Genomic DNA, 25242 nt, shown 5'->3' on the forward strand with positions numbered 1-25242 from the left:
GGGGTTGCTGGGGGAGAAAGGGGACGGGAAAGTCCTGAAGGACTTATGGATTTTCAACTTTGACACTGTTTAGGGATTGGACCACCTCGGTAGTTGGTAGATAGAAGTAAAAGAAAAATACTTAAAGCAAAAATGGGAAAAAGTGCCGGAAGAAGTGGAAGTCTAAGTTTAAGATCTTGGAGAGGGATCCGGGTTCTATTGACTAGCTTGGGGGGAAGGGGGGGTTGTGGGGCGATGGAGGATCCGCGACTGCCAGAGTTTCACTCCCTGGAGGAATTCGGAGAGCATGTGGCGGCAAGAGCAGCATCTGCTCTCTTTGACTTAGAAGATGTGCTTGAGCCATAGGCGATGGTGTCAGGAGGAAAGCACATCCCTCTGAATTGCTTGAGTAAATAAGAAATCTGTAACTAGTACCAGAAGCAAGAGGTAAAGAAGGGTGGTTAATTAGTCTCGGCTATTATGTGATCGCATGAAAATGGATGGGATGAGGCATTTGGGATTATGTCTTTGTCCCTGTCTTCTTTCTGTGTGATGTGGGCCCAGAGGCTGGCTGTATGCAGATGCTCTGTTCAGCCCATTTCTGCTCCAATTATCTAGAAATAAAGGAAGTTTCCTCTGGGTTAAAAAAAAATCAAACATTTTCAATAAAAGAAGCTATTTGTAAACTTAGCTGTTAACGATGATGATGAGATAAATATTTAAGGGAGGGCGGGGTCCTTTAAGCAATAGAAGTTGTATGCATTTTGTGCCTTATTTTTATCAAAATATCAAGGCTCATTAAGCCTTGCACAAAGTATTTATGAAACAAATAGGTAATTGGTATTGGTCCCATTGTAGAGGCTGAGAAACTAAGGGGAAAAAAAAATATATATGTATGTAAATGAGTAAGGACAGATATCAAAAGTTTGATAGAATCCATGCATAAAATGTCAAGAAAGTACTCAAGATTTATTTTTCTAGAAAAATGAATCTTACATTTTTAATCTTGGGAAAGGCAGGCACTAGTCACTTTCAGCAGTTGCCCAGAAGATTCCTATTTGATGCTGAACTATGGAGATTTAATCTGCAGAGTGCAGGCTAATTAACTTTTATCTAAAATATTTCCATCACCTGAATCTGAATGACTGTAGGCAGCAGATGGGAAGGCATAGAAAACACAGGTGCACAATGCTGCCAATGGCCAAAGTGTTACAAACATGAAATTGCATCCATAGGGTGTATCATTATTAATCTACTATATGCAAGATCAGATCTAATGAAATGCTAGAGTCAGCATCACTTGTTTCTCTTCATTGCTTCTTTATTATCTAATAGTTCATACGTTGCCAGTACTGTTCACAGTCTCCAGACTCCTCTCCATTTGTAGATTGTTTGGCAAGCATCTTCAATAGCAAGAATTTTTCCCAAAATTAGCGTTCCTTAGTTAGAAGGAAAATTGTCTGTGTTCCAGGATGGATCTGTGCAGTATACAGCACATTGCAACAAGGGGGCCAGAGCAACCATGAGGCAGCATCTAACATCAGTAGACTTCAAAGTTTAGGACCCCGAGGGGGAACAAAGTCCTCTAGGGACAACCTCTACAAGCAGACAGTAAAATAAATACTCTGCTAAGCACATTTCCTTCTATATTTCAATTCAGAAACTTTAAGTCACTGTTGTCACTGTTACTTTCATGGCACACAGCTTGAAAGGCAAAGATTATGATATTAACTCAGATCTACTCTGTCCAACTGAGGACATTTTATTTCATTTATCTTAAATTCAAACATATCTAACTCATCTTACTTTTAATATATCATTTAAATGTCATTCTATAATGTTGTATAATAAGAATGTCCAGCTCAATGCCAAGTCATTGTAATATATAATTTTAGGATATGACCATAATCTGCTTTCAGCAAAAACAAAAACTAATCTTTCCCTTGCTTCTCCTCAAAAGTAGACCTTTCTCTAATATACTGATGTGATTTTTTAAAATTATCTAAATAGAAGAGAATGTTGAACTCATTTTACACATTAAATAAAATAGACTTAATGTAGCCACTGTCCTCATTAGAGTCTACTGCCCAGTGACCCAGGTTATTGATTGTGCCAGTGCCTGAACAAAGGATTCGAGAAGAAAGCAGACTTGTCCACACAACCAATGATGTAAAATTGTGTCTCACATTTAGACAAATCAAAATTGCTTTAGAGCAGGAGCGGCAACAGTGCTTTCTCTCTCATCTGAGCTGCTGATTTCTTTCACATAAAGCCTTTAATTACTGCATAATGGTTCTTATGGTACCTACCACAACTTCTGAATGGAAGGAGAAACCGCTGACATGATCCACTCTCTAAGAAAAGCATAATAGTTTTATTTCAATATACTTGAAATTTATTCAAAACATAAACAGATTATCAGCTTGGAAGGAATCAACTTCATTCAAGCAGGGAAATCCACTGAAAAGTAAGATAGTTAACTACGCACTTTTGGAAACCATATGTATATTAGCACAACATAATAAAAGCTTAAAGCAACATTACACACAGGATAGGGTCAAAGCACCTTTCCATAAAAAATAAAATCTGACTTGACTACCAGACTCAAATCTCTACTTGAAGCTAACTTATTTTATTAAGATGATCGCTTCTTAGTTCTGTGACCTTCAAGTGATGATGTTGCATATGGATCCAGTTACATTTACATACAAGTCACATTAAGTTTCTATAGTTGTTCTTTCTCTTCCCTCCCCATAGTATTGTTTCTTGTAGGGGTTTTGTATAGTTTCTCCAAAGTTAGGTTAACACTCCTTAAAATTTACCTGCTAAGGTAGTGCCAGATATACATTTCTTTCTAAAACATATATCTCATGTTAATTCCATATTGGTTCCATTAGGCAAAGTTAATGGAGTAATGTAATTGGCTTAGATCCAAACACATGCAATTAAAAAGTGACTACACTACAATTTCCAACTCTTGTTGGGTGTACCATCCACAAATAGTATGTCTCATTGAGCCATATATACTAACTAATTAACATATGTTCATTCCCTTAGAAATACAAGTGCTTTAGATGATCCATTTTCTTTGACAATACAAGGCTAAGTACTGAAGACTTTTTATTAGAATTTGGCTAGCACAGCACCACTTTTGTACAGTACAGGGGACAGAACAATGATACCACTACATAACTGAGGTACCTCATGAGGGGATAAGTAAAGGACATTTATTTTTAAAACATCTGCTCTCAACTGTGTTGGCTTTCCTTGACTCGCTCCTGCTACGCACTGCTCTCTCTCTGGAGGAAATGTATTTTTCTACATTTCATGATGAATGGCTGATAGCAGCACCTAATTATTGCTGACTTGAAGATAAACGATTTCAAATTAAATGTCAAGTGATGCAAAACTTTTCTTAGCAGTGATCTTTTACGGGTTCCTCTTGAAGAACTGAGACCTGGGATTAATTTGGAAATTTTTATTGTTAGTTCGGGAATTTTTCTTTATAACATTAATTTATTTTTCCAGATACATAGAAAAGAGGAGGCTAGCAGACAGTACTCATTAGGCAATTAGTCTGTCTCACCCCCTTTTCTTTGTGCCTGCCACAATGTAGTCATAAAGAGGATTTGATCTTGATCTTGTTTGACTATTATATCTTGGAGTTAACTTATGATTGAATCAGCTGAGCTAAGTATCTGAATCATCTGAAAACCAATTTCAGTGTCTAATTCCTTAATGTGTTCTCTTCTGCTGTTGCAGAAAGCACCATGGATTTTGTGCCATAAGGTTTTATTTCATGAATACCCCTAATTAGATTCTAAGCATGTTGGTTAAAAGGACTCTTCAGTCTACCTCTACCTCTTACTCTCCAGTTAATCTTAAGCAGCTGTCTCTGTCTCTGAGCATCTATGCTTACCTGTCAAAAGAAGGTACCTTACCATCCAACAGAGTTGTTTTGTGAATCAAATGATGAAGTGAAGTTCTGTGGAAAATGTATAGTGTTAGCTAAATACCTAGTAGAGAGGTTGGTTATGGTCTGATAAGAATCACCCAAGTCAGAATCTCCACTAATTCTCCCTTAGTAGTTATTAATCAAAGTGGGATGTGATTCACATGTCTTCTTCATCCATCTTATTCTCTACCCACTTCCTCATTTTTTTCTTTAAAAAATAAAAAAGTGCCGAAACCAGTTTGGCTCAGTGGATCCTTTAAAAAATAAAAAAGGGTAGCCTTGGCTAGTGTGGCTCAGTTAGTCGGGCATTGTCTCCATGGTTTGATTCCTGGTCAAGGCACATGCCTAGGTTGCAGGCTCAATAGGATAGCCTTGGCTAGTGTGGCTCAGTTAGTTGGGCATCGTCTCCATGGTTTGATTCCTGGTCAAGGCACATGCCTAGGTTGCAGGCTCAATCCCTGTTGGAAGGGAGGGGCGTGTGGGAGGCAACCAATGGATGTTTCCCTTTCACATATCATGTTTCTCTTTCCTTCTCCTTTCCTCTCTGTCTAAAAATCAATAAAATTAATGTGTGTGTTTTTTTAAAAAAAAAAGTGGGTTCACACACAAACACCCCCAAAATAAAGGAAAACAAAACAAAACTGGGTTCCTAAGTTTGTTGCATATTTGCCTAGGAATAGAAGACATGCCATAGAGTACTGTTCTGTACCAGTGGCAACATTTTACCTATGATACCTCTAACACAGTTTCTAGAGCCTTAGGTATTGCCATAGAAGCTTCAATGTTTTTCAGAAAGATGCCCAATATTTTTCAGAAAGGTTGGTCTCTTATTGGTAGTAAGTTTCCACCATAGACACACTTATAGTAGATCATTCATGAGATTATGGCCACACAGTCTAACTTCTCTCTCTCCCCAAGGCCGCCTACTGTATCACTAAGCACACTGTTTGGCCCATCTGACATTATTTTCACAGCATGTCTTTCTCGAACCACCACAGCAGTGCGATGGTTCACATTGGCACAGGCTCCTTATCTCAGTATGGAGAAATAACAGTTTGCAAAGCAGCTACAGTATATTGAGTATCATTGCCCTAGACCAGTGGTCGGCAAACTGTGGCTCAGGAGCCACATGCGGCTCTTTGGCCCCTTGAGTGTGGCCACGAAGTTTCAATCACACTGTACGTGCGCGCCCGCACATGCTATTTTGTGGAAGAGCCACTCTCAAGGGGCCGCAGTTTGCCAACCACTGCCTTAGACAATTATATGGGGCTTCTTATAGGAAGGTGTTGTTCATCTTAGTGACACAACTGAATGTAGACATGGGAATCTCATTGCTGTTCCTCCTGACCACTCTAGCTACTCCCATTGACATACACAGGAGAGTAGAGGAACTGTACAGCACCAGATATGTGATGCCAACTCTGTAAAACTAGGCAAGAACACACAATCCTCTAAAACTCAGCATCTGCCACATTGCTTTTTGAGAGACATATGAATAAGAAACTAATGAAAAAGTCTGTAAACCACTCATTTGTCTTTGTTTTATGGGATGGGGAAAAGTAAGCAAGGAATTAGCCAGTTGTCTACCACCTCCCACCTCTTCTTCCCTCAACCTAACACCTCAGCCAGATGATCAGATTTCATTCCGGATGTGTAAGATTCAGACACTTTCAGGGGAGACTGTGTTCGATCTTATGCATTGAGGGAGCAGGTACTGACCTGGGCTGGTAGTTAACCCTGACACTGAAAGCCTAGTATCTGGTTGGCCAGGATAGTCTACTGATGGAAATGAGCCTTCAAAGGTTCAAGTGGTAAAGAATTAAGCAGATGACTTCTTTTTAGTCAGGCTGAAATATGCCTCATTATTACTCATGTGAGACATGGATACAGGAAAAAAAATTCAATTATATATATTTGTGTAACATGTATGCTTTTTAAGGCTTCTTCACAAATGTACTCCTATAATCCTCCTAGCAGTCCTATGAGGCAGATAACAGTGTATAGACAACATAACATACAGAGTACTAGAAAGCTATGCATTGTCAACAAGGAGAAGACGAATAGCTCCTTTTAAATTTAGTGTATCTGTCAGCCTAAAATCCAAAAGTAGACTGGATTCATCACTGCTTTTGAGTTATCCTGGGGGAGGGAAAAGAATAAACAAGAAAGATCCACTTCCAGATTTGATTGTTAAAAGAAATTTCACACTAAATATCTAATAATGAGAATTGAATTAAATGATGATATATATTTACAATGGAATACTATTTATTCAAAATGAAAATATATTTATTGACAGAAAGGTAGAAAAACATTTATGTAAAAGATGACATTACTTCTGTAAAATATAGCACTGGGAGAAAGTAGATTTACAGTTGTATTATTTTTCCATAGAAACTATAAACCTACTTTTGCCCCACCCCATATAAAGTGTAGAATTTTTTTTTAAAAGTATTACAGTGATTGTAACTAGATGGTAGAACCCCACATTTTTCCTATCCATACTTCTATTTCTCTAAAAATAAGTACGTATTACCTACACAATGAAAAACAATAAGAGTAAAAAAGATAAGCTACCTTCACATTTCCTTACTAACGTGTTCAATACTTCAATATGAAAATATAGAGTTCAAGAAAAAATAAATTGCAGAGTATATGTTTAAATTTATCAAAGTCCTTTCATACACATTTTTATTTTCCCCCCATTTATTCTCACAATTACTTTGTGAGGTAAGCAGGACAAATAGTATTACTATCCTTATTTTGCAAATGAGATAATTGTAGCATATTAATGGGAGAAATAGAATGACGAGAATAGGTTTTTTGTGGTGAGCCCATATAGGATTAAGCCTCCGACTGACCTGTTGGCAAAGTCACAAACAAGTCCCAGCTTAGAGGGCACAGTCCTCTTAAGCATAATTAGGCTTGACCTTATGACCCTCCCTAGATCTTATCTGGGAAGCTAATGGGCTGAGGGAAGTGCAGCAAGAACAAGAAAACAAGTAAAACTCACAAGAAAAAAAAAACAAGTGAAACTCACAAGAACAGTGTAACTATGGTAACCACTACCTTGTTTACCTCTGACTATAAAATAAAGGCTCAGCGGCCTCGGGATATTTCTCTGTGGCCTCAGCCAGGCACAGGAAGATCCACGGAGACTAAAGAGAGCATTCTTCGCGACTCCGTCCACACCTTTAGGATCCCTTGGACCGCTGGGGCTGGACCCCGGCAGTTTGAGAAGCCCAGACCTATGTTTGAATCTTCACTTTACAACTTTCTAGACATTCTTACCTTGGGAAGCATGCTTGATACCCTTGCCTCAATTTCGTGGTGCATCAAATGTGAATATCTCATAGAGTTAAGGTGAGAACAACATCATGTATGCAGAGTTCTAAGCAAAGTACCCAGAGTATTGTGTGTGCTTACTATGATATGATCATTCTTTTAGCACAAAGTGTAGGTCTGTTGACATGGCATTAATAAAAACTTAAATAATTAGGATAAGAACTCAAGTATTCTAGATTGCTTTTCCAGAGTTCTTTTATATGTATGTTCAATATGAAGGTGATACTTAGGCTTAGCAGATCCAGTTCCAGTGAGCCAACCCAAAGAAAAAATGAAAAAGTTCGCTGTTTTGAAACCCCACTTATGTTAGGGTTCTAATCCAGTGACGGTTAGGTGTGTGAAAAGTTAGCAATGAAGTGACTTTCGAGGTCGCGTTTCAACTGGTTGCTCCTTTATAGGGGTTCTGAATGATTAGATCTCCGGAGCGGTCACAGGAGAGATTAAGAATAATGTCCTATTCCTATTAGCTAGTATTAGTGAGGAATTCACAAGTCTTGTCTTATCTCCCACCCTGATTTCTCAGAGGAGCTTCCCAGGACCTAAACTTACGGAACAGTAGAATGGAAACAACAGCCTCACTTCGTGAATAAAAGCATTAATGTCTAGTCCCCAGGTGCTTGGCTCTTCTGAAAAATATTGAGTTGGAGCATATGGCTTGAGCCTCAAGCTTCTGCAGCATTTTCTAATTCTAATTGTTGATATCTACCATCTTATATCCAGGCAAATAAAAGGAGGAAGTGGCAAGAAAAAAACAAGATGGTGGACCAGAGGTATGGGTTCTGGAAGGACAGGAGCTGGCTTACTTTGCTGTGGGAGGGTGGACAGTGGTCTCCCATAGAGCTCTATGTCCCAATCCCCAGAACCTGCGAATATGTTACCTTCTGTGGTAAAGAGGACTTTGCAGCTGTGCTTACATTAAACACTGTGAAGTAGGGAGCTTATCTTGGACCATCCTGCTGGACCTAATGTAATTACATAAAAATGATGCAGGAATTGTCTGAGGCGAAGTCACTGTGATGATGTCATGATGAAAATGGAGATGGGGTGATGCATATTGAGGGTGGAAGAATGGGCCCTCGCCAAGGAATAAAGGCAGCTGCTAGAGGTGAAAAGACAAGGAAATGAATTCTTTCCTCAGAGGCTCCATAAAGAATGCAGCCCTGCCAACACCTTGACTTCAGCCCATAAGACTGAGATCAAACTTAGGACCTCCAGTCATTAGTAACAAGAGAATAAACTTGTGTTGTGAAGTCACTAATTTGTGGTCCTCAGTTACAGCCGCAGTAAAAACGCATGCACTCTGTGACACAGACTTATGCATAGAGGTGGTGAAAAAGAGACAGAGGGCCACCTGGCCCAGCTTACCCTGGGGAGGCAGATTCTCATTCAGCTTACATGTTTAGCAGCAGGACAAAAGAAAAATATTAAGAGAGATAGAACTTGGGTCTTTCAAGATACAATGACCCCACTTACTGGTAACCATGACCCAACGGATGTTGTAGGCTTCTTAGGGGAGAAAGGGGTTCTTGGAAAGGGCAGCATCTAACTTGACGTGATGGAAGATTCAGAAGTTTCCCCCTTTACATTCAGGCTTTATTTGTACTAATGTAACGGACTTGTGGCATAGGTTAGCTCATGGTTTAAGGGACAGTAGCCTTCTTATATACTAAGGCTTATAGAAAATTGATAACCATAAAGCAGACGCTGTTTTATTGAATGCCAAATATATCAAACTGTTTGATACAACTTTGAGAGACTTGTTAAGCGCATATTGCTTTTATGATGACAAGCGTAATGTATATGCACTACTACGCCATGGCGTCCACAGATCACTGTGGGTAACATTTTGATGCCTTTAATCTCTCGAGGCTATAATGTTTTTAAAAAATTAGAAACAGTTGCCGAAATTTAAAGCAAGCCTTATTGTCACTCCAATTGGGCATTGGCGTCAAAGAATAGAGGAAAGCACATTTTTTTTAAAAAAAATGTTTTCGAAAACTCAGAGTTGACATGGAATTTTGAAGCTTGGGCACTTTGAGTTGGTCTTTCTATATTAAAAGGTGGGATTTTTCCTTTTTATTTGCAATCTAGCTTCATATTGTCATCACTCTGCAAAGTGGCTGAGTGCACAGTTCCAAACACAGACAGCTCTGTCTGGATGTTCCAGCAGCATTCTTAGAAATGGGTTGCCACTGCTCTCCTGTCCATGAGGGGTGGTTATTAGCTGAACTTTCAGTGTCAAGCACTGTGATGGCTGCACAACCTGCAAATAACCTATTCATGGCTTTTGTTTGTTTGTTTTTTTGTCTTGAAAACCTCAACTCGAAGTCAAAAGTTATTTATATTCTCTAGGTCAAAAATTTTAAAAATATATATTTTCATAAACAAAGTTAGGTGCTCAGCATGTCTTTATCTAATAGAATTACAATCTGGCTCAGTTATGGAATTTATTTCTTTAGTCCCAAATGGAGGTACTGAAACAGGAATTTCATTAAACAAAGAATTTGCTTCACTGTGTGGTGAATTTAATAGGTACAGACAGAGAGCTGTTATTATGTTGGTGCTGTATGCAGAATTAATTTGAGTCGCATCACACATTGTGTTACACACATAAGGAACTGCTTCAGTGTACACCTGATAATGAATGAGAAATCTATACCTGGGTTAATCCAATGTGCCTTCGCCTGGTCGCAGGCACAGAGAGCCACCTAGTGGTACCTGAACCATAACTTTAAGTTAAAGCATCTTATGAACCCAACCTTACAAGACAGGCAAAGGCCTCCGAGCAACTTTTAGTTCTTTTCCTAGACTTCTGACAGTGGGGAAATCTAGGTTAGTAAGTGTGTGCCTAGAGAGACTGGGAGAAAATTGAGAGTGACTCTTACTAACTTTAGAAATGTAGTGTGGTTAATATTTTAGTAGCTGTATTTACGATTATTCGGCTCATTGTGCAGTGTGAAAAGATGCTGCCATTTTACTGTTGAAGTATAGCATTTATTCCTTCATTTCCTATTATAAAAATTTTGTGTTCTAGGTAGGTAATTCTGAAAATTAATAAAAGGCAAAGAATAAAAGTTACCTGTAAACCCACAACCCCAAAGATCTAGACATATGTATGCGTTATAAAGTTGTGACCAGGCTATGAGTTTCTTTTTTACTTAATGATATACTATAAACATCTTCTATGTTATTAATATTTTTCCATTATTTTTAATGGCCAGATAATTTGCCTTTGAAAGGGTTGTTTTGTGATTTTCTTAATCCTTGTTGTTTGAATTCAGGTTTTTCCCAATCACAAAACCAATAACACGGCTCCTGGTGAGATTTGGCCAGCTTTATTCTCCCTTATTATTCTTGTAGTTTTGGGAGCCATAGAGCACTTGCTACTTGAGTTCTATGACACCATCAAGGTTTTTTCCATATTTTTGGCTCTTCCATTGTGTTTTACTGATTGTGCTTTTTTCTTTGACCCCTTGTAGTAATAACCATAGGTCTGTGCTCTCCAATATGACTGTGCTAGCTCTCTATGAATACTTAGGTTTAAATTATTTAAAATTATATCAAATTTAACAGTCAGATTTTCAAGCACTCTAACCCAATTTTAAGTGCTCAATGGCCACATGTGGGTAGTGATTACTATGTCTGACAGTACAGATTTACAACATTTTCCATCTTCACAGAAAGTTCTCTTGGGAAGTTCTGTTGCTGTTTAAGGGCATGGAGTTGCAACGGACAGAAACTTCATTGAGCTAAAAAAAAAAAAAAACACAACAAGGGGTTTGTGCTGAAAAACTACAAGAAAATGAAAAGGAGCAGAATTGCAAGTAGAGACGGGCTATACTACTGGAGAGTGGTAGGGCTACTACTCTCTTTTTCTGACTTTATAACTCTAATCAAAGCATTTAACTATGGCCCCTACTTCTTTCTTTACATTCTCCAGACATCTGTTGGCTCAACCCACATAGATTTGTTGTTACCTCTGCACCCCCAGGTTATAGGTCCTTCCTTAATCCAATCAGCACTGGCCATATTCCTGGATTAAGTGCTCAATATAAACCTTAGAATAGAGCAGTGTCTGATAAAATTTATTTATTTTAATATCAAAATAAATAAATAAATAAAATATCAAAGCCTCTACTCTCAAAAAACTTACATTCTGGTGGGGAAGATATATGAAAAGACATACAAACAAATACATAATATGGTACTACTAAGTAGAGGCAAGTGTGATAGAGAAAAATAAAGCAGGGTGAAGGATTAGAAGAATGACTATGGTTAGTCAATATATACCCCAACATTCCAGAGGGGTGAACCCATACCTCAACATCAGTGATTCACTGCAAGAGTGATTTGTGCAATTGGAACAGAGTTCACCACCCTAAAGAGAATGTATCCAGTACTCCAGGTTTTGTGAGTATAGTTCAAAAGAGCGTTCCATCCCAATTCAAGATTCTGACATGCCTCCCCTGAAGCCAGAGAAACACAGGCTAATAATCATCAGCAAACTTACAGAACATGCTCCTCAAGGCCTTCCTCAAGTATGTGCAAATAACTCTTTCCAATTTGTGACACTCTGTTGAAAAATAGGTGCCCAAAAAGCATAAGATCTCTAGAAACAGAAATATGTGTGTGGCATTTTTATTGATAAATGTAAATCATTATATTAAAAAGCATTTCTCTGTTATGTATCCCTGTAGAAAGACAGATGTGCACCCAAGCTGTAACGATCTGCAGATGAATTAAGCTCCAACTCAGAATTGATTTTTCCATTGAAACAATGTTATCTGTGGCTGTTAAGACTTCGGGCCAGGCTGAAAAGCTTCTTTGACCCATAATATAGCAGAACTATGGCATGAATAGTTCTGTGGACACTAAACAATGTCTATAACAGATTCTTTCTGTTTGAGACCAAGGGGATGTGGAGTGAGGAGGAAAACCAGAAGACTGGCTTCAAGTTATAGCTCCAGACTTGTCTGTATAGCCCTGGAAAAACCTCCTCGAGCCTCAGTTTCCCCTATAATAAATTACAACTAGTTACAAAATGGGTATTCATTGAGTACCTGCTATACTATTTTAAAGAATTGATACGGGTCTCCGTGACTTAATAAACATAAAAACACTGTAAATTTAAATTTGAAAAACAGATGAGAAGTACCATCATTGAAACATCTTCTTCTTCAGGAAAATACTCCTAGCTTCAATTTCAGAAGCCAGGACCTATCTTCCTCAGAACCGATTTTTCAGTAGGAACCCTTCTCCCACCTCCTGCATTGAACCGGGCGGGAGGGGGGCGGTGAGAGGAGGGGCGGGGGGATTGCTCTGTCTCTCCTGAACATTCAGCAGTAGCTGGAAAGGGAGGCCAGGGGAGCAGGGCTTCCCACTTCCAGACCAGAACTCAGTGTCCCCACAGTCAGCTGCCTATCTTAGGGGGAAGGAGGGCGTTTGAGGAGCTGACAGGGTAGGAGGACCACAGCCAGGACAGATTAAAGTGAGAGAGACACTTTGGAAACCAGATATTAAAGCTAAGATTGCCTGCTTCTGCTCATGAAATAGGCTAGTTAAGATTTTTGAAATTGTTTCTAAATAATGCCTTGCACTGGATTGGGTTCCTGGCAAATAATTAAATCCCATTCTCACCTTCATTCCAAGTCTGCCTTTTAACACTTGCTGGGCAGTGCCCAGGTAAAGATCTTGGCACATCCAGTCCATCAGGATTTAGCCAGAGCCCAGACCAGGGGAAAGTTGAGGATTTCCTTGAGCACTGGGAAGGACCAGGAATACACCAACAGTGTAAACCGTGGCTGCATGAACTCTGCTGCAGTATTCAGTGACCTCCTAACTGCCTGCCTCCATTCTTGACTCTCCATGATGTTCCCCAAGCTGCTATCAGATAGACAACTAGTCCACCAGCCTGCTTAAACCCTTTCACTACTCCCTAAGGATAATAGCGTTGTTCTCCAGACCTTAAGCATTTATGTGCTGCCTTCATCATCTACTGCTGTTATTGCTTTTCATTAGCTTACTGTCTACTTAAATAAATTTGGTTAACAGAAACCAAAAGGAATACATTTGGATCTCTCTAAGTGATCTAATATGCTAAGGAACAGAGGTAAAATAGAAGAGGCCAAACAAGGTAATTGGGCAGTAGGAAAAGAAAACAGAGCTATGAGCCCAGCCGGCGTGGCTCAGTGGTTGAGCATCAACCTGTGAACCAGGAGGCACTTCCTGGTCAGGGCACTTGCTCAGGTTGCAGACTTGATCCCCAGTGAGGGGCATGTGGGAGGCAGCCAATCAATGATTCTCTCTCATCATTGTTTCTCTTTCTCCCTCTCCTTTCCTCTCTGAAATCAATAAACATATATTTTTAAAAAAATCTTTCCATCATGACATTAATGAAAAACCCTTGCCACAAATAAAAGTAAACTGTAAAAATAAGTACACAATGAGATCAAAACAATCTTAGCTAGGTACCCTTGCCTGAGCCCTTTTTTAAGTGGGAAAATTTCCAGGTGTTAAAGAAGTTAATAGCATACTGATACCAAACTGAGGGGGGTTTTTTTTCTTGATTTAACAGGAGGATTAAATACTAATTGAAAAGGGATTAAATTTCTCACTTTGTGATTCAGTGTTATTTAATGTCAGGTCCCTGAACATCCTAAATTCTCCCACGAACCACCATTAGCATGAATTCTAAGCGGCAGCCAAGACCTTTCATTACCTGAGCCTTGCTCTACTCTCATTTCTTCTAGATTTTAACCCTTACCCTTTATCCTCTGTGTTCAGCAATGCCTGAAGGTGAATGCTGTTCCAAGCCTGGGCACGTGCTGTTCTTACTGCTTAGAATGCCCTTTGCCCTGTGTCTGCCTGAAACTCCCATTCAACATTCAAACCTTTGCTCAGGTGTCATCTGTGCATGGTTCAGTGCCCACCTTCTCCCCAACACTTCCCTATGGCTTTCCTACCTGTACTTATCTCTTTTCTAGATCTGTGGCACAGCCGTGTCATTATTTGTTAACATGTGATTCCTCCGTTAAACTGAACTCTAAGCTCCTAGCAAGCACAGTGTGCGGCTCATAATTCATGCTTAGTGACTGTTGATTAAAGTCAACCAGTGGTCCATTTCCAGCCCTTCCAGTGGAACAGAACGAAGTAACATCTGTGCAAACCCAGCATCTGTCAAGGTGGGCTGAGGTGAGCCTAAGAAAGTATGCTGCCTTAAGAAAAAATATCCCCTTTCACTGTGGTGGACAGAGTTCATGACCACTCACAATTTACTGTGTTATGTAGAACAAAGCTGGAAGAGAAAGGCCTTGAGGACATTGATTTTGTAAGAAATAGAAAACCTGTTTCTACTCCCCTATTGAACTTTTCATGCATCCTTCATTGTCCCTCAATTGGTTTTCCATTTCCTGTAGACTATAAGTGACAGAAAGTGACATTGTCCTCATGTCCCTGAGTCACAGCTTTCCCTGATTCTCATCCCTCCCCCTTCAGCCAATTTCACTATATTTTGAAGCCAAAGATTCTTGACATGTAAAATTAAAGAGTTGGTGAAATGTAGTTACTGGAAATAATCATCCATGAAAAAGAGAAAAAAACCTAGAATTGTATTTTATCATGTCACTTCTCATCAAACAACATATCAGGAAATGAGACAAGAGTTCAGACCTGCTAAGAATACCCTGTTCTGTTCCTAGCTTCCCATTGTATTCACTGCCTTTCCTTCATCAAGGACAGTTCCTTCGGCCTTCAGCCCCGGAGGGCTGGCCCCCTGTTATTAGCCACACCCAGAAAACTTTTCAAAACATAGATTTCCAGACTTATCGAATCACAACCCCTGGGGCTGGAGCATAGAAATCTATTTAAAAACAAACAACTCCACAGGTGATTGTGTCCGCAGGTAGTTCTGAGTGTATTTTGGGACCACATTATCCTAAGAGTCTCCCCTAATGTGATTTTTTTATTGGACCAGGAACCACCTGAAACAGAATTACATTAAGTAATTTTTTAAAGTGTAGATTTTTGGCCTCACTGAGTTCTACTAAATGATGTGCTATGCCCTAATATATACATTTTAAAAACACCTCCCCAGGGGATTTATGTATGCACCGAACAGTTTGAGAATCAATGATCTGGGGCAGAGGTCTCAAACTCAGATGCCTCATAGGGGAACAAGAAGGTAATGAAAATGTGAAAAACAGTCCCAAATAATACAGTAGGGAGTAATAAAAACTGTAGGTAATTGAAGAGCCCTGACCTTTCTAAAGGAGGCAGCCAGCCACCCCTCAGCTGCAACCAGCTGTTAACTCATGGGCATGTGACTTTTCAAAGGAAGCCAGACTACAGATTTTTGTTAATGTAAACAGTTCCTTAAATGTTGACAACTAACTCACTTTTTTGAAGCTTTATTGAATTATAATAGACTAGAGGCCCAGTGCACAAATTCATGCACCAGTGGGGTCTGGCCGGTGGGATGGGGCTGAAACTTTCTCTCTGACATACCCCAAGGGGTCCCAGATTGTGAGAGGGTGCAGGACAACCAAGGGGCCCCACCAGTGCATGATTAGGGCTGGGGAGGGATACAGGAGGTTGGCCAGCTGGGGAGGAGGGACCCTGGGAGGACTCCAGGGCTTGTCCGGCCCAACTTGCTCAGTCCTGATTGGCTGGCCCCCAGCAGCAAGCTAACCTACTGGTCGGAACGTCTGCCTTCAGGTGATCAGTACACGTCATAGTGACTGGTCAATCCGTCAACTGTCTGCCCCCTGGTGGTCAGTGCACATCATAGTGAGCAGTTGAGCAGACTTAAGCATATCATTAGCATATTACACTTTGATTGGTTGAACAGCTGACCAGACACTTAGCATATTAGGCTTTTATTGTATAAACTGTATGATGTTTAAAGTATACACAAGATGATTTGATATATGTGTACAGTTTACCTTTGAGTAACGTGGGAGTTAGAGGCACCAACACCCTCATGCAGTCAAAAGTTCGCATATACCTTTTGACTCCCTAAAACTTAACTACTGATAGCCTGCTTGTTAACTAGAGCCTTATTGATAACATAAATAGTTAATAACACATATTTTCTATGTTATATGTCCTATATACTGTATTCTTACAATAAAGTAAGCTAGAGAAGAGAAAATATTACTAAGAAAGAGAAGATACATTTACAGTATTTATTTAAAAATTTACATATAAGTGGACCCTCACAGTTCAAACCAGTGTTGTTCAAGGGCCAACTATACATTATGAAAGGATCCCTCCCATCAAGTTAATTGAGTAAATCACATTTTAAAAACTAATCTGCAGGCGCCGGGCTGGAGGGCTGGGTTGAGCATCATGCTATGCACTGAAAGGTTGCAGGTTTGATTCCCAGTCGGGACGCATACCTGGGTTGAGGGTTTGGTTCCAATCAGTGTTTCTCTCTCTCCCTCTCCCTTCCTCTCCCTCTAAAATCAATAAAAATATACATTTAAATAAATAAATAAAAATAATCTGCAGGCCCAGTAGGGCTGGAGGTTCACCAGTTCGACATTTTTGGAATAGGAAACGTCAATGCATTTGTTGTAGGAAAGTATTAACTGGAAGTACCTCAGTGCTAAGTAATAGGAGGTGGCATAGGCCTGTAGCCATAGCAAGAACAATGACTTTAAGGTGCAGCTAGAAAAGAGCTAGAATAAGTACATATTGTAAAGGAGAGAGCCACCCTAATTGGAAAGCAAGAAAAAGCACTAAAAGATAATGAATGTAATAAAATAAATTTTAGAAACCTTACCGGGACAATAGAGATGCAATAATGATAACTATGTACAGTGTTTGACTTATTAAGTAGAATGGTTTATATCAAGTGGATTAGCAGCATCATGTGACACATAGTAGGTACTCAACATAAAATGTGTATATATACATATATATCTGTATGTATCTATATCTATATGTGTGTGTGTGTGTGTGTGTGTGTATTCCCTTGTTTTCCCTTTTCTTAAGCCTTTGTTCTCTTACACTAAAATTTAACACACTAAAAGAAAAAAGCAAGCTCATGGCAAAAAGCTGACAAAGTCCCTAGATACTCGTGTGTGTGTTTCTTCAAAGACAACTGATAATATTTCCATGAGATAATTAACAAGGTGGTGATGACAGAGTGATTGAAGTGCCTCATAAGAAATGTCATTTCAAAATACAAAAATGTCCTTGCATCTCCTTACTGGCTTTCTTTCCTGCACTGTAGGTTCAGTGATTCTAAATCCTGTGCCAAGGAAGTTGCTAAGCAAATGGCCTCGAGGATTCTTGTGTATGATTCTGAAAAAGCTAACAATACTCTGTTTAGGAAGGTTGGATCATTGACCTTTTTTAAAAAAATGGTACTTTTATATTTAAAAAACAATGTGGTGATTATGTGAAAAAAATAATTCACAGTTTTAAAGACTGATAATTTTATCACCTTCACATACCCTTCAGTCCAATTTTTATCCCCTTGTATAATACATGTTTTTATCTCTGTGAGGTCAGTGTTTTCTGTTTCACTTGCCATAATAATCCAAGGGCCTATAGCAGTTTTTTGCACATAGTAAGTCACTCAAATATCTGTTCAGGGAATAAATGAGTGAAGTTCTGAAATGATACATGTACAGCCAATTTTGTATTCTGCTTTGCTCACTTCTATTATGTCATGAATCTTTTATGTCTCTACAAACTTCAAACAAATCATATTTCTCTACCTGTTTTGTTCATTTTTCTTCTAATTATAAAATCAGAAAAATGAAAGCCTGGGGGGAAAAAAGTCTTAATCTCACTCCAGAACCAATCACTTTTTACCTGCTGAGATATTTCTTGTAGTTTTTGTTACATAAAACTTTTTCTTTAAATGTGGAGAGTTTCTATTCAGATTCTTTCATTTGATGTGACATTTCTAGTGCTTCCCTATGTTATGGGAAACCCACTGTCATCATTATTTTTATTTATTATTTTTGAGAACAATAGTTTATTGCTTTTTCATCCAAAGCTTTGTGAAATATATATATGATCAAAGTTTACAGACTGCTTAGTTCAGACTAGGAATGTAAGATGTGAGAACCTGGTCCACTATGGTCCGTGCGCTGGAGTCTGAAACAACTCCCCCAGACTTGCGAATTGCCTTACAGATGCTGCATCCCATTCACCCCATCTCACAAGACATACTTGGCTTAATAGTCCAAGTCACTGGAATTTACAAGCTCAATTAAACCACCAACTATTTTCTAAAATTGGCTAATTTTGTCCACGAAGTCCTTCCACTCTTCCTTGAGCTCTATGGTCCTCAGGGTAACTTCTGGGTCCAGATGGTTCAGCTCATCACAGGGTGGCCCTGCTTCACCCAGGATGTCCTTGACCATAGCTGTTTCCCTTCGGGCTTCCCTGCCAACCCATGGCAACCACATGTTGCCTGTTACCATTATTTTATCAACTTCACATTATCCCAAATTTTGGATATACCTAGAATGTTCACATTTCAATTCTTTTTATAGTTTTTGTCGTAAAGTGTTGCCTGTTACCATTATTTTATCAACTTCATATTATCCCAAATTTTTGGATATACCTAGAATGTTGACATTTCAATTCTTTTTATAGTTTTTGTCGTAAAATGTTTCTCAATAAATGTCTTTGTTTGTAGGCTCTTTGTCCACTTTGTAGAATATTTCCTTAGCATATGTTTCTGGAAGGTGAAAATAAATGCTAGTTAATTGGAGTATTTCCAGGGATCTATGTCTGTCATATTGGGTATATTTTCTACACACTTGTATAGCTCAGCATGTCTTGGTTAGTTTTCTTACAAATAAGAAGAAAATTGACAAGGCATAAATACCTTTCCCAGACAAATTCAGTTAGATGTCACTTTATTCTCTTGAGTATTTAATGTAGCAGAAATGAGAAACCCATGATATTTATATTTATTCCTTTGAAGTTTACTTTTTTTCTTTTTTCCAAAATGGTTGGCAGTTTTTTTATTAAAATATCTTGCCAGATATGTCTAAGTACAGTTCATTTTTATTGAGTTTGCCAAGAATGAGGTGAGTCCATCAAGCTGAGATTTTTTTTTTAACAGAATTTTTCATCAGAGATGTCTTTGATTAGTCCTTCTATTATCATAATGGTTTCTTTCTTAGGTATACCATAATTCTTAAGTTTATCTCCCATACTAAGTGACTAGTTTATATCCAAACCAGGCCAATTTCGAAAGTGAAAAGGGGAGCAGTTAACAACTACACAGGACAATAGGCATAAAACAGGAATTGTCTGAGTACAAACTGAGACACACAGCCACCCCTACTATCCTTTTTCCGTTATTTACAGATCTTGATTCTTGTGTTCTGTATCCTAAAAGATTTTCTAAAATTGTCTTCCAAATCACTAATTCAGTGCTTACCAATATTTATCATGCCTTGTATGCTTCTAAAACATATTTGAAATTTATTATAGAATGTTCAGTTTTCCTGTTTCCATATTTTTCATTCCATCCTATTATTGTTCATCTCAACATGTTCTCCTCTTGTGGATTACTCACATTTCATAAAAGTGATGTTATCCTGCTATTGTTTCAGTATCAGGGTCTTTGTGGGTTTTTATCTAATTTTCCTTTGGCTTCTAAAATAAATCATTTTCCAAATGCCTTTCCTTTTCTTTGCCTGTTCTGCAGCATTTGTACAGGGCCCGTGTTGTTTTGCTTTTTTTTTTATCGGGTGAGTTGAGGAGTTCTTATTCTAGAACAATAAGAAATCTATCTAAACCCTCTGTTTGCCAACAAAGAGGCAGCATAGATTGATAATTACCTTACTTTGAATTCACTTGTGCTCTAGCTGAATCCCTTTCTAATAAATACAGCTGGACATGAAGTTGCTGTGCACATCGCCTAGAACAAATCCCGGTCCTTAGCTGTCACCGCGCATGTGGTGTTATGCCCTGCTGTGCCGACCTGGAATCTGCTCCTCCCCTGCTGTGTGGCTTTGTGATAACATGAACCAGTAGCCTTTTCAAAATATATAGCTAGGCTCCATCCTAAACCTCCTGGGTCAAAATCTTAGGAGACGTAGGTTTGTGCATGTAAAAGATAATCCACGTGTTTCTGATAAATGCCCACCTGGTTGGGAATCACTGATCTGAACCAAAAGTTCAATACACTGATCTCTCCTGAATGATGTACATAAAACATAGACACAGCTGATGGTTTGCATGTCTACTAGGATGATTTCTGATTCTGCTACCTTCTATGATGCTTTTCTTGTGAAAATTAAATCTCTCCCATACACACTCCACTTGGAGATTCAGTTTTCATCTACATTAAAAATATGTATTCTTCTTAATCAAAGAAGGGAAGTGATTGAATATCATTCTGACTACTTCAAAAAGCAGAACCCATGCAGTAGAGGGGCCCTGGTGACTCTTCTAATTGAACTAAGTGATAGAAGGAAAGAGATGATAGTCATAGGAGTGAAGAGCCAGAGGATCCAGATTGCCTGAGTTTGAATCCCATCCCTACAAGTTACTTTGCACCAAATCACTTAACCTGTCATGGCTTAGTTTCTCCATCTATAAGACAGGGATATTAGGATCTATTTCATTGAGTTTTGAGGAAGATTAAATGAAATAACTTACAGGAAGTGTTAAGAAATTCCTGATATATATTTTGTGTTCAAAAAAATATTAGCTACTGCCCTGGCTGGGTGGCTCAGCTGGTTGAGCATCATCCCATACACCAAAATGTTGTGGGTTAGATTCCTGGTCAGGGTGCATACGGGAGGCAACTGATTGCTATTTCTTTCTCACATCGATGTTTCTCACTCTCTCGCTCTCTTTCTTCCCCTTCCTTTCTCTCTAAAATCAATAAAAACATATCCTCTGGTGAGGGTAAAAGAAAAGAAGAAGAAATATTAACTACTATTAATTCCAGACACAATTATCAACTTCATTTTTTTTTTCCTTCTGATTCCACCAGCTTGTAGTTTATGGAACATCCTTCCATTCCAGCAATAAGTTGATTGTGAATAAAAGTTTTCAGAGGTGCGAGCTTTCATATTTTCATGTCTCATTTGATACTTCAAGTGGGAAATTGTAGAATGCTGCATCAGGTCAGTTCCTGAGTTTTATTGGGATTTTATGGATAAGTCCTTGAATGGTGATCCATCACTGTAATTTCAGTTTGAACAGGCAATCAATCATTTCATTTTTGCCCATGCCTTTATGCTATTTCCTATTGCCTGCCTTGCCTACCTCATTTCTTGTTCTATCTACTTCTGTGACTTTGAAGCAGTAACTGGTTTGAAACCTGTCGGTACTGGATAAGCTAGTGAAGTCCAGGAAGGAAGTTGTTCTGTGTGGTTCTAAAGGCCCCACAGGTGGGCAGTTTAGCTCAAAACCAAGATCTTTCTAAGCTGTCCTAATGACTCAGTAAACGGTCAGATGTGTGCCTCGCTGCTGTATCAGTAAGTGCCGCTGAGGAAATAGAAACCACACCAGTTATTTGAGGAGAAAAAAGTTAATATAATATATAACAAAGGTACAAAGTTGTTAGATGATTGGAAGAACAATAAGAGAACTCTGTGGTGTGAAAATAGCAAATTCTGGAAGCAGTTACCATCCCTGGAGCTGAGGATCAATAGGAAGAGGCTAGAATATTAACGCTCAGAAGCTTAGAGGAAAAGCTCTGTGAGGCTGAAACTCAGATATCTGAGAAAAGGGAGTGCTGGCCATGGTGTCTCTGAGCTCCAAGGAGGGGCCTAAGGGACTTGGATCCAGATCTCTGATTAGTAGGGTAAAGTGATCCTGCAAGTGCTGGAAACGTTGAAGAGGATTTCGTGGCTTTCCTGGAAAGGAATGAAGGGATAGGGATGAAGAAGCATTGCTGGGGTGATGCTTAAAGGGGCCTCAGAAAACCCCCAGGAAGCAAACAGAAAGCAGACAGGAGGAAGCCGCCTCCCCCTCATGGCCTCTATTGGCAGAGCCAACCAGGATCCCCCTTTCTTCAGCCTTGCAGTGTCTCTTTAGTGGCCTCCACTGGCAGAGCCTACAGGAGCCTATCCCCCAGCAACGCATCAATGTGGTTTGTAGACTACTCGCTCTAGCCTTCCAAAACAGAGAGAGAAAGGTGGGTCTGGAGCTGAGAGACAACAGCCATACATGATACTCAGAGTATGAAGAAATAGTCATAAATGCTAGCATTCATTGCACCATTACCATGTGCTAGGCATCGTGCATTATCCCATATGATTCTTACTAAATCTTCTCTCATAGCTAATATTTTTATCCTTGTATTATTGTGACAAGATTAGGGATTACTTGTTCAAGGTCACTTAAGGACTTTACTCGCTTAAGGCCACCCAGCTAGTAAGAGGCACACCCAGGAATCCAGTTCAGTCTGTGTAGCTCCAAAGCCTCTACAAAGCTCTGCCTCCTACAGTGAATGGCGTGGGTGCTATAGTTTCTTCTGAGATGCATTTATGAGCAATTGATGTCTCTTTGCTCAACACTGTTTGATTTTGTTTTATTATCAATGAAATTATTATTTCACAGCATTTAACTTACTATGTTAGGCATGTGTGCCTCACTGCTGAGAACTGTGGAGACTGGGCAATTTTCCAGTTCATCTGTACTAAACAGATAGTTGAATCCAACTATGAAATTTAGGAAAAAAAATGTATTAATGTGAATTATTTGCTTTGGCCATCTACTTTGTCTTTCAGATTTTCTGGAACAATGCCTGGTTGCCAGTTGACTTCATGCCACATAATGTCACTGTAATTGTTTGGCAAAATTCCTCCCTTGAGTACCTCATCACCAGAGGTTGACTCTCCTCAGTAGCCTCTCCATTTGAAAAGCAACTTGGATAAACTGATTATGCAACTTTGCCATAAATAGAAATTTCTGAATTACAAGATGGATCTATGAAACAGGGTTGAAATTGGACAGTATCAGCCTGCTGCAGATTTCTAGACTAGAGATCTCTATTTAGATAATACATTATTGCCCCTAAGAACAGATTTGGGGCATCAATCATTGCCAAACCTTAATATACCCACTGAGTTCCATAAGAGATTACTAATATTTGCACATATTTTGGTATTCCTCATGCAACAAAAAATAATTTTTGACTTAATTTGTGTTTATGCTTGAGACTTAAAAAATAATAAAAATTTTCTGACATAGAGAATTTGGTTGGAATACACAATCATTGTTATTCGTCACTCAACATTTTTTGATCGTTGAGACCTAGATCATTAATTATCTTAACTCCTTAGTTTCCACTCACCCACCTCAACTCTGCCCAAGCTCCCATTGATCACTTACCTGTACATACTAAACGAGTTTTGTTTTTTTAAGCCTGGACTGATATGGCCAATATATAAAATCTAATCTCTTTATGGTCCCTTCTTCCGGCCTCCCAAATTACTGGAGTTCATTCAAGAGTTCTTTAAAAAAAAGGATTTCTATGAAAACGTGTCTCAAAGAGACACATTGTATATAGAATAAGTCTAAGTTTGGGATATTTTTTTAAAAATATATTTTATTGATTTGATACAGAGAGGAAGGGAGAGGGATAGAGAGTCAGAAACATCGATGAGAGAGAAACATCGATCAGCTGCCTCCTGCACACTCCCCACTGGGGATGTGCCCGCAACCAAGGTGCATGCCCTTGGCCAGAATCGAACCTGGGACCATTCAGTCTGCAGGCTGATGCCCTATCCACTGAGCCAAACCGGTTAGGGCAGTTTGGGATATTTGAACAACTCTTTTTAAAGGCGCTTAACATCCTCAAGTATAGATATGGTAGATCACAAAAATAACATTCCTACATTTTCCAACCGATTCTTTCATAACTAAAAGAGGAATAAGTACAGTATGAAGGTGCACTAGAGCACCTCATTTCCGTTAGCTCTTGGGTAGAAAGCATGAGCCCTTTTTGTATCTGTATAATAGCAACAGTAAGTCTCATTTCGTGAGGATTTTACCGTTTATAAGGTAATTTTAGTTCACACAACCTCACATACACATAACATTCTACAACACGTCTGGGAGGAAGGTATTACTCCCCCAAGTTGCAAATGAACTTATAAAGAAACTGAGCCTCGGGTAGACTATTTTACTGAGCCAGCATTAAAATGAAATTTTCTGATTTTAAGTCCAGTCCTCTGACATCTAAACCACTGCACATTCAGAGATTCTTCTTCTGAGAACTTAGATAGTGAGTGTGTGAGCGGCTGTGGCACCAACCGCACCAACTCTAAAGACTTTAATCGCCAGGCTCTGCCGCATCAACAAAACCAGGGCTAGTCTACCAGAGATCCCCTAAGCAGAGAGTTGTGCTCTGTTTCATTAAACGATATATTCTTTAAAACTGCCTTTAGATTACCCTTTGGCATGCGAAAGTTTATCATCATCTGAAGCTGTTGAGATGGATAAATGATGACTCTTGTTTCCTTCTGGAAAAGATTGTTAGAATTTGCTGTATTGATCTTGCATACATATTCACATATTTTCCATTAGCTCCTCTTACTCGTGTGTAGCCTCTAGAAACCTTAAGCAACCCATCTAGGAAATATCAATTTCAAAAGGGGAAAAAAAAACTCTAATTGCAGCCCAGGAAATGGGGAAATGTGAGCATGTTGTTAAAAGAGTGAGTACATTGCCAAGGGTCATGGGAGCGTTTTGAAATTGCCTATGTGTTATGAACATTTTTAATCTTTCTTGGAGGTTTTTTAAAACATTTACAGTAGTTAAAAATTTAATATTGAGCCCTGGCCAGTTTGGCTCAGTGGATAGGGCGTTGGCCTGCGGACTGAAAGGTCCCAGGTTCGATTCCGGTCAAGGGCACGTACCTTGGTTGTGGGCAAATCCCCGGTAGGAGGTGTGCAGGAGGCAGCTGATTGATGTTTCTCTCTCATCAATGTTTCTAACTCTCTATCCCTCTCCCTTCCTCTCTGTAAAAA

The 25242-nt window shown here is 39.1% G+C and overlaps 1 protein-coding gene across 1 annotated transcript in view; it reads left to right on the plus strand.

Annotated features, from left to right (window-relative positions):
- GRIN3A (glutamate ionotropic receptor NMDA type subunit 3A) overlaps positions 1-25242 on the plus strand; it is a 158984-nt gene that overhangs the window by 1109 nt on the left and 132633 nt on the right. Inside the window, exon 3 of the mRNA XM_015560455.1 lies at positions 8000-8049. Coding sequence (XP_015415941.1) covers positions 8000-8049 — 50 coding nt within the window. The remainder of the gene's footprint in view (positions 1-7999; positions 8050-25242) is intronic.

Source organism: Myotis davidii, unplaced genomic scaffold, assembly GCF_000327345.1.
Source record: "Myotis davidii unplaced genomic scaffold, ASM32734v1 scaffold534, whole genome shotgun sequence".
In the NCBI taxonomy this organism is placed as follows: domain Eukaryota; kingdom Metazoa; phylum Chordata; class Mammalia; order Chiroptera; family Vespertilionidae; genus Myotis; species Myotis davidii.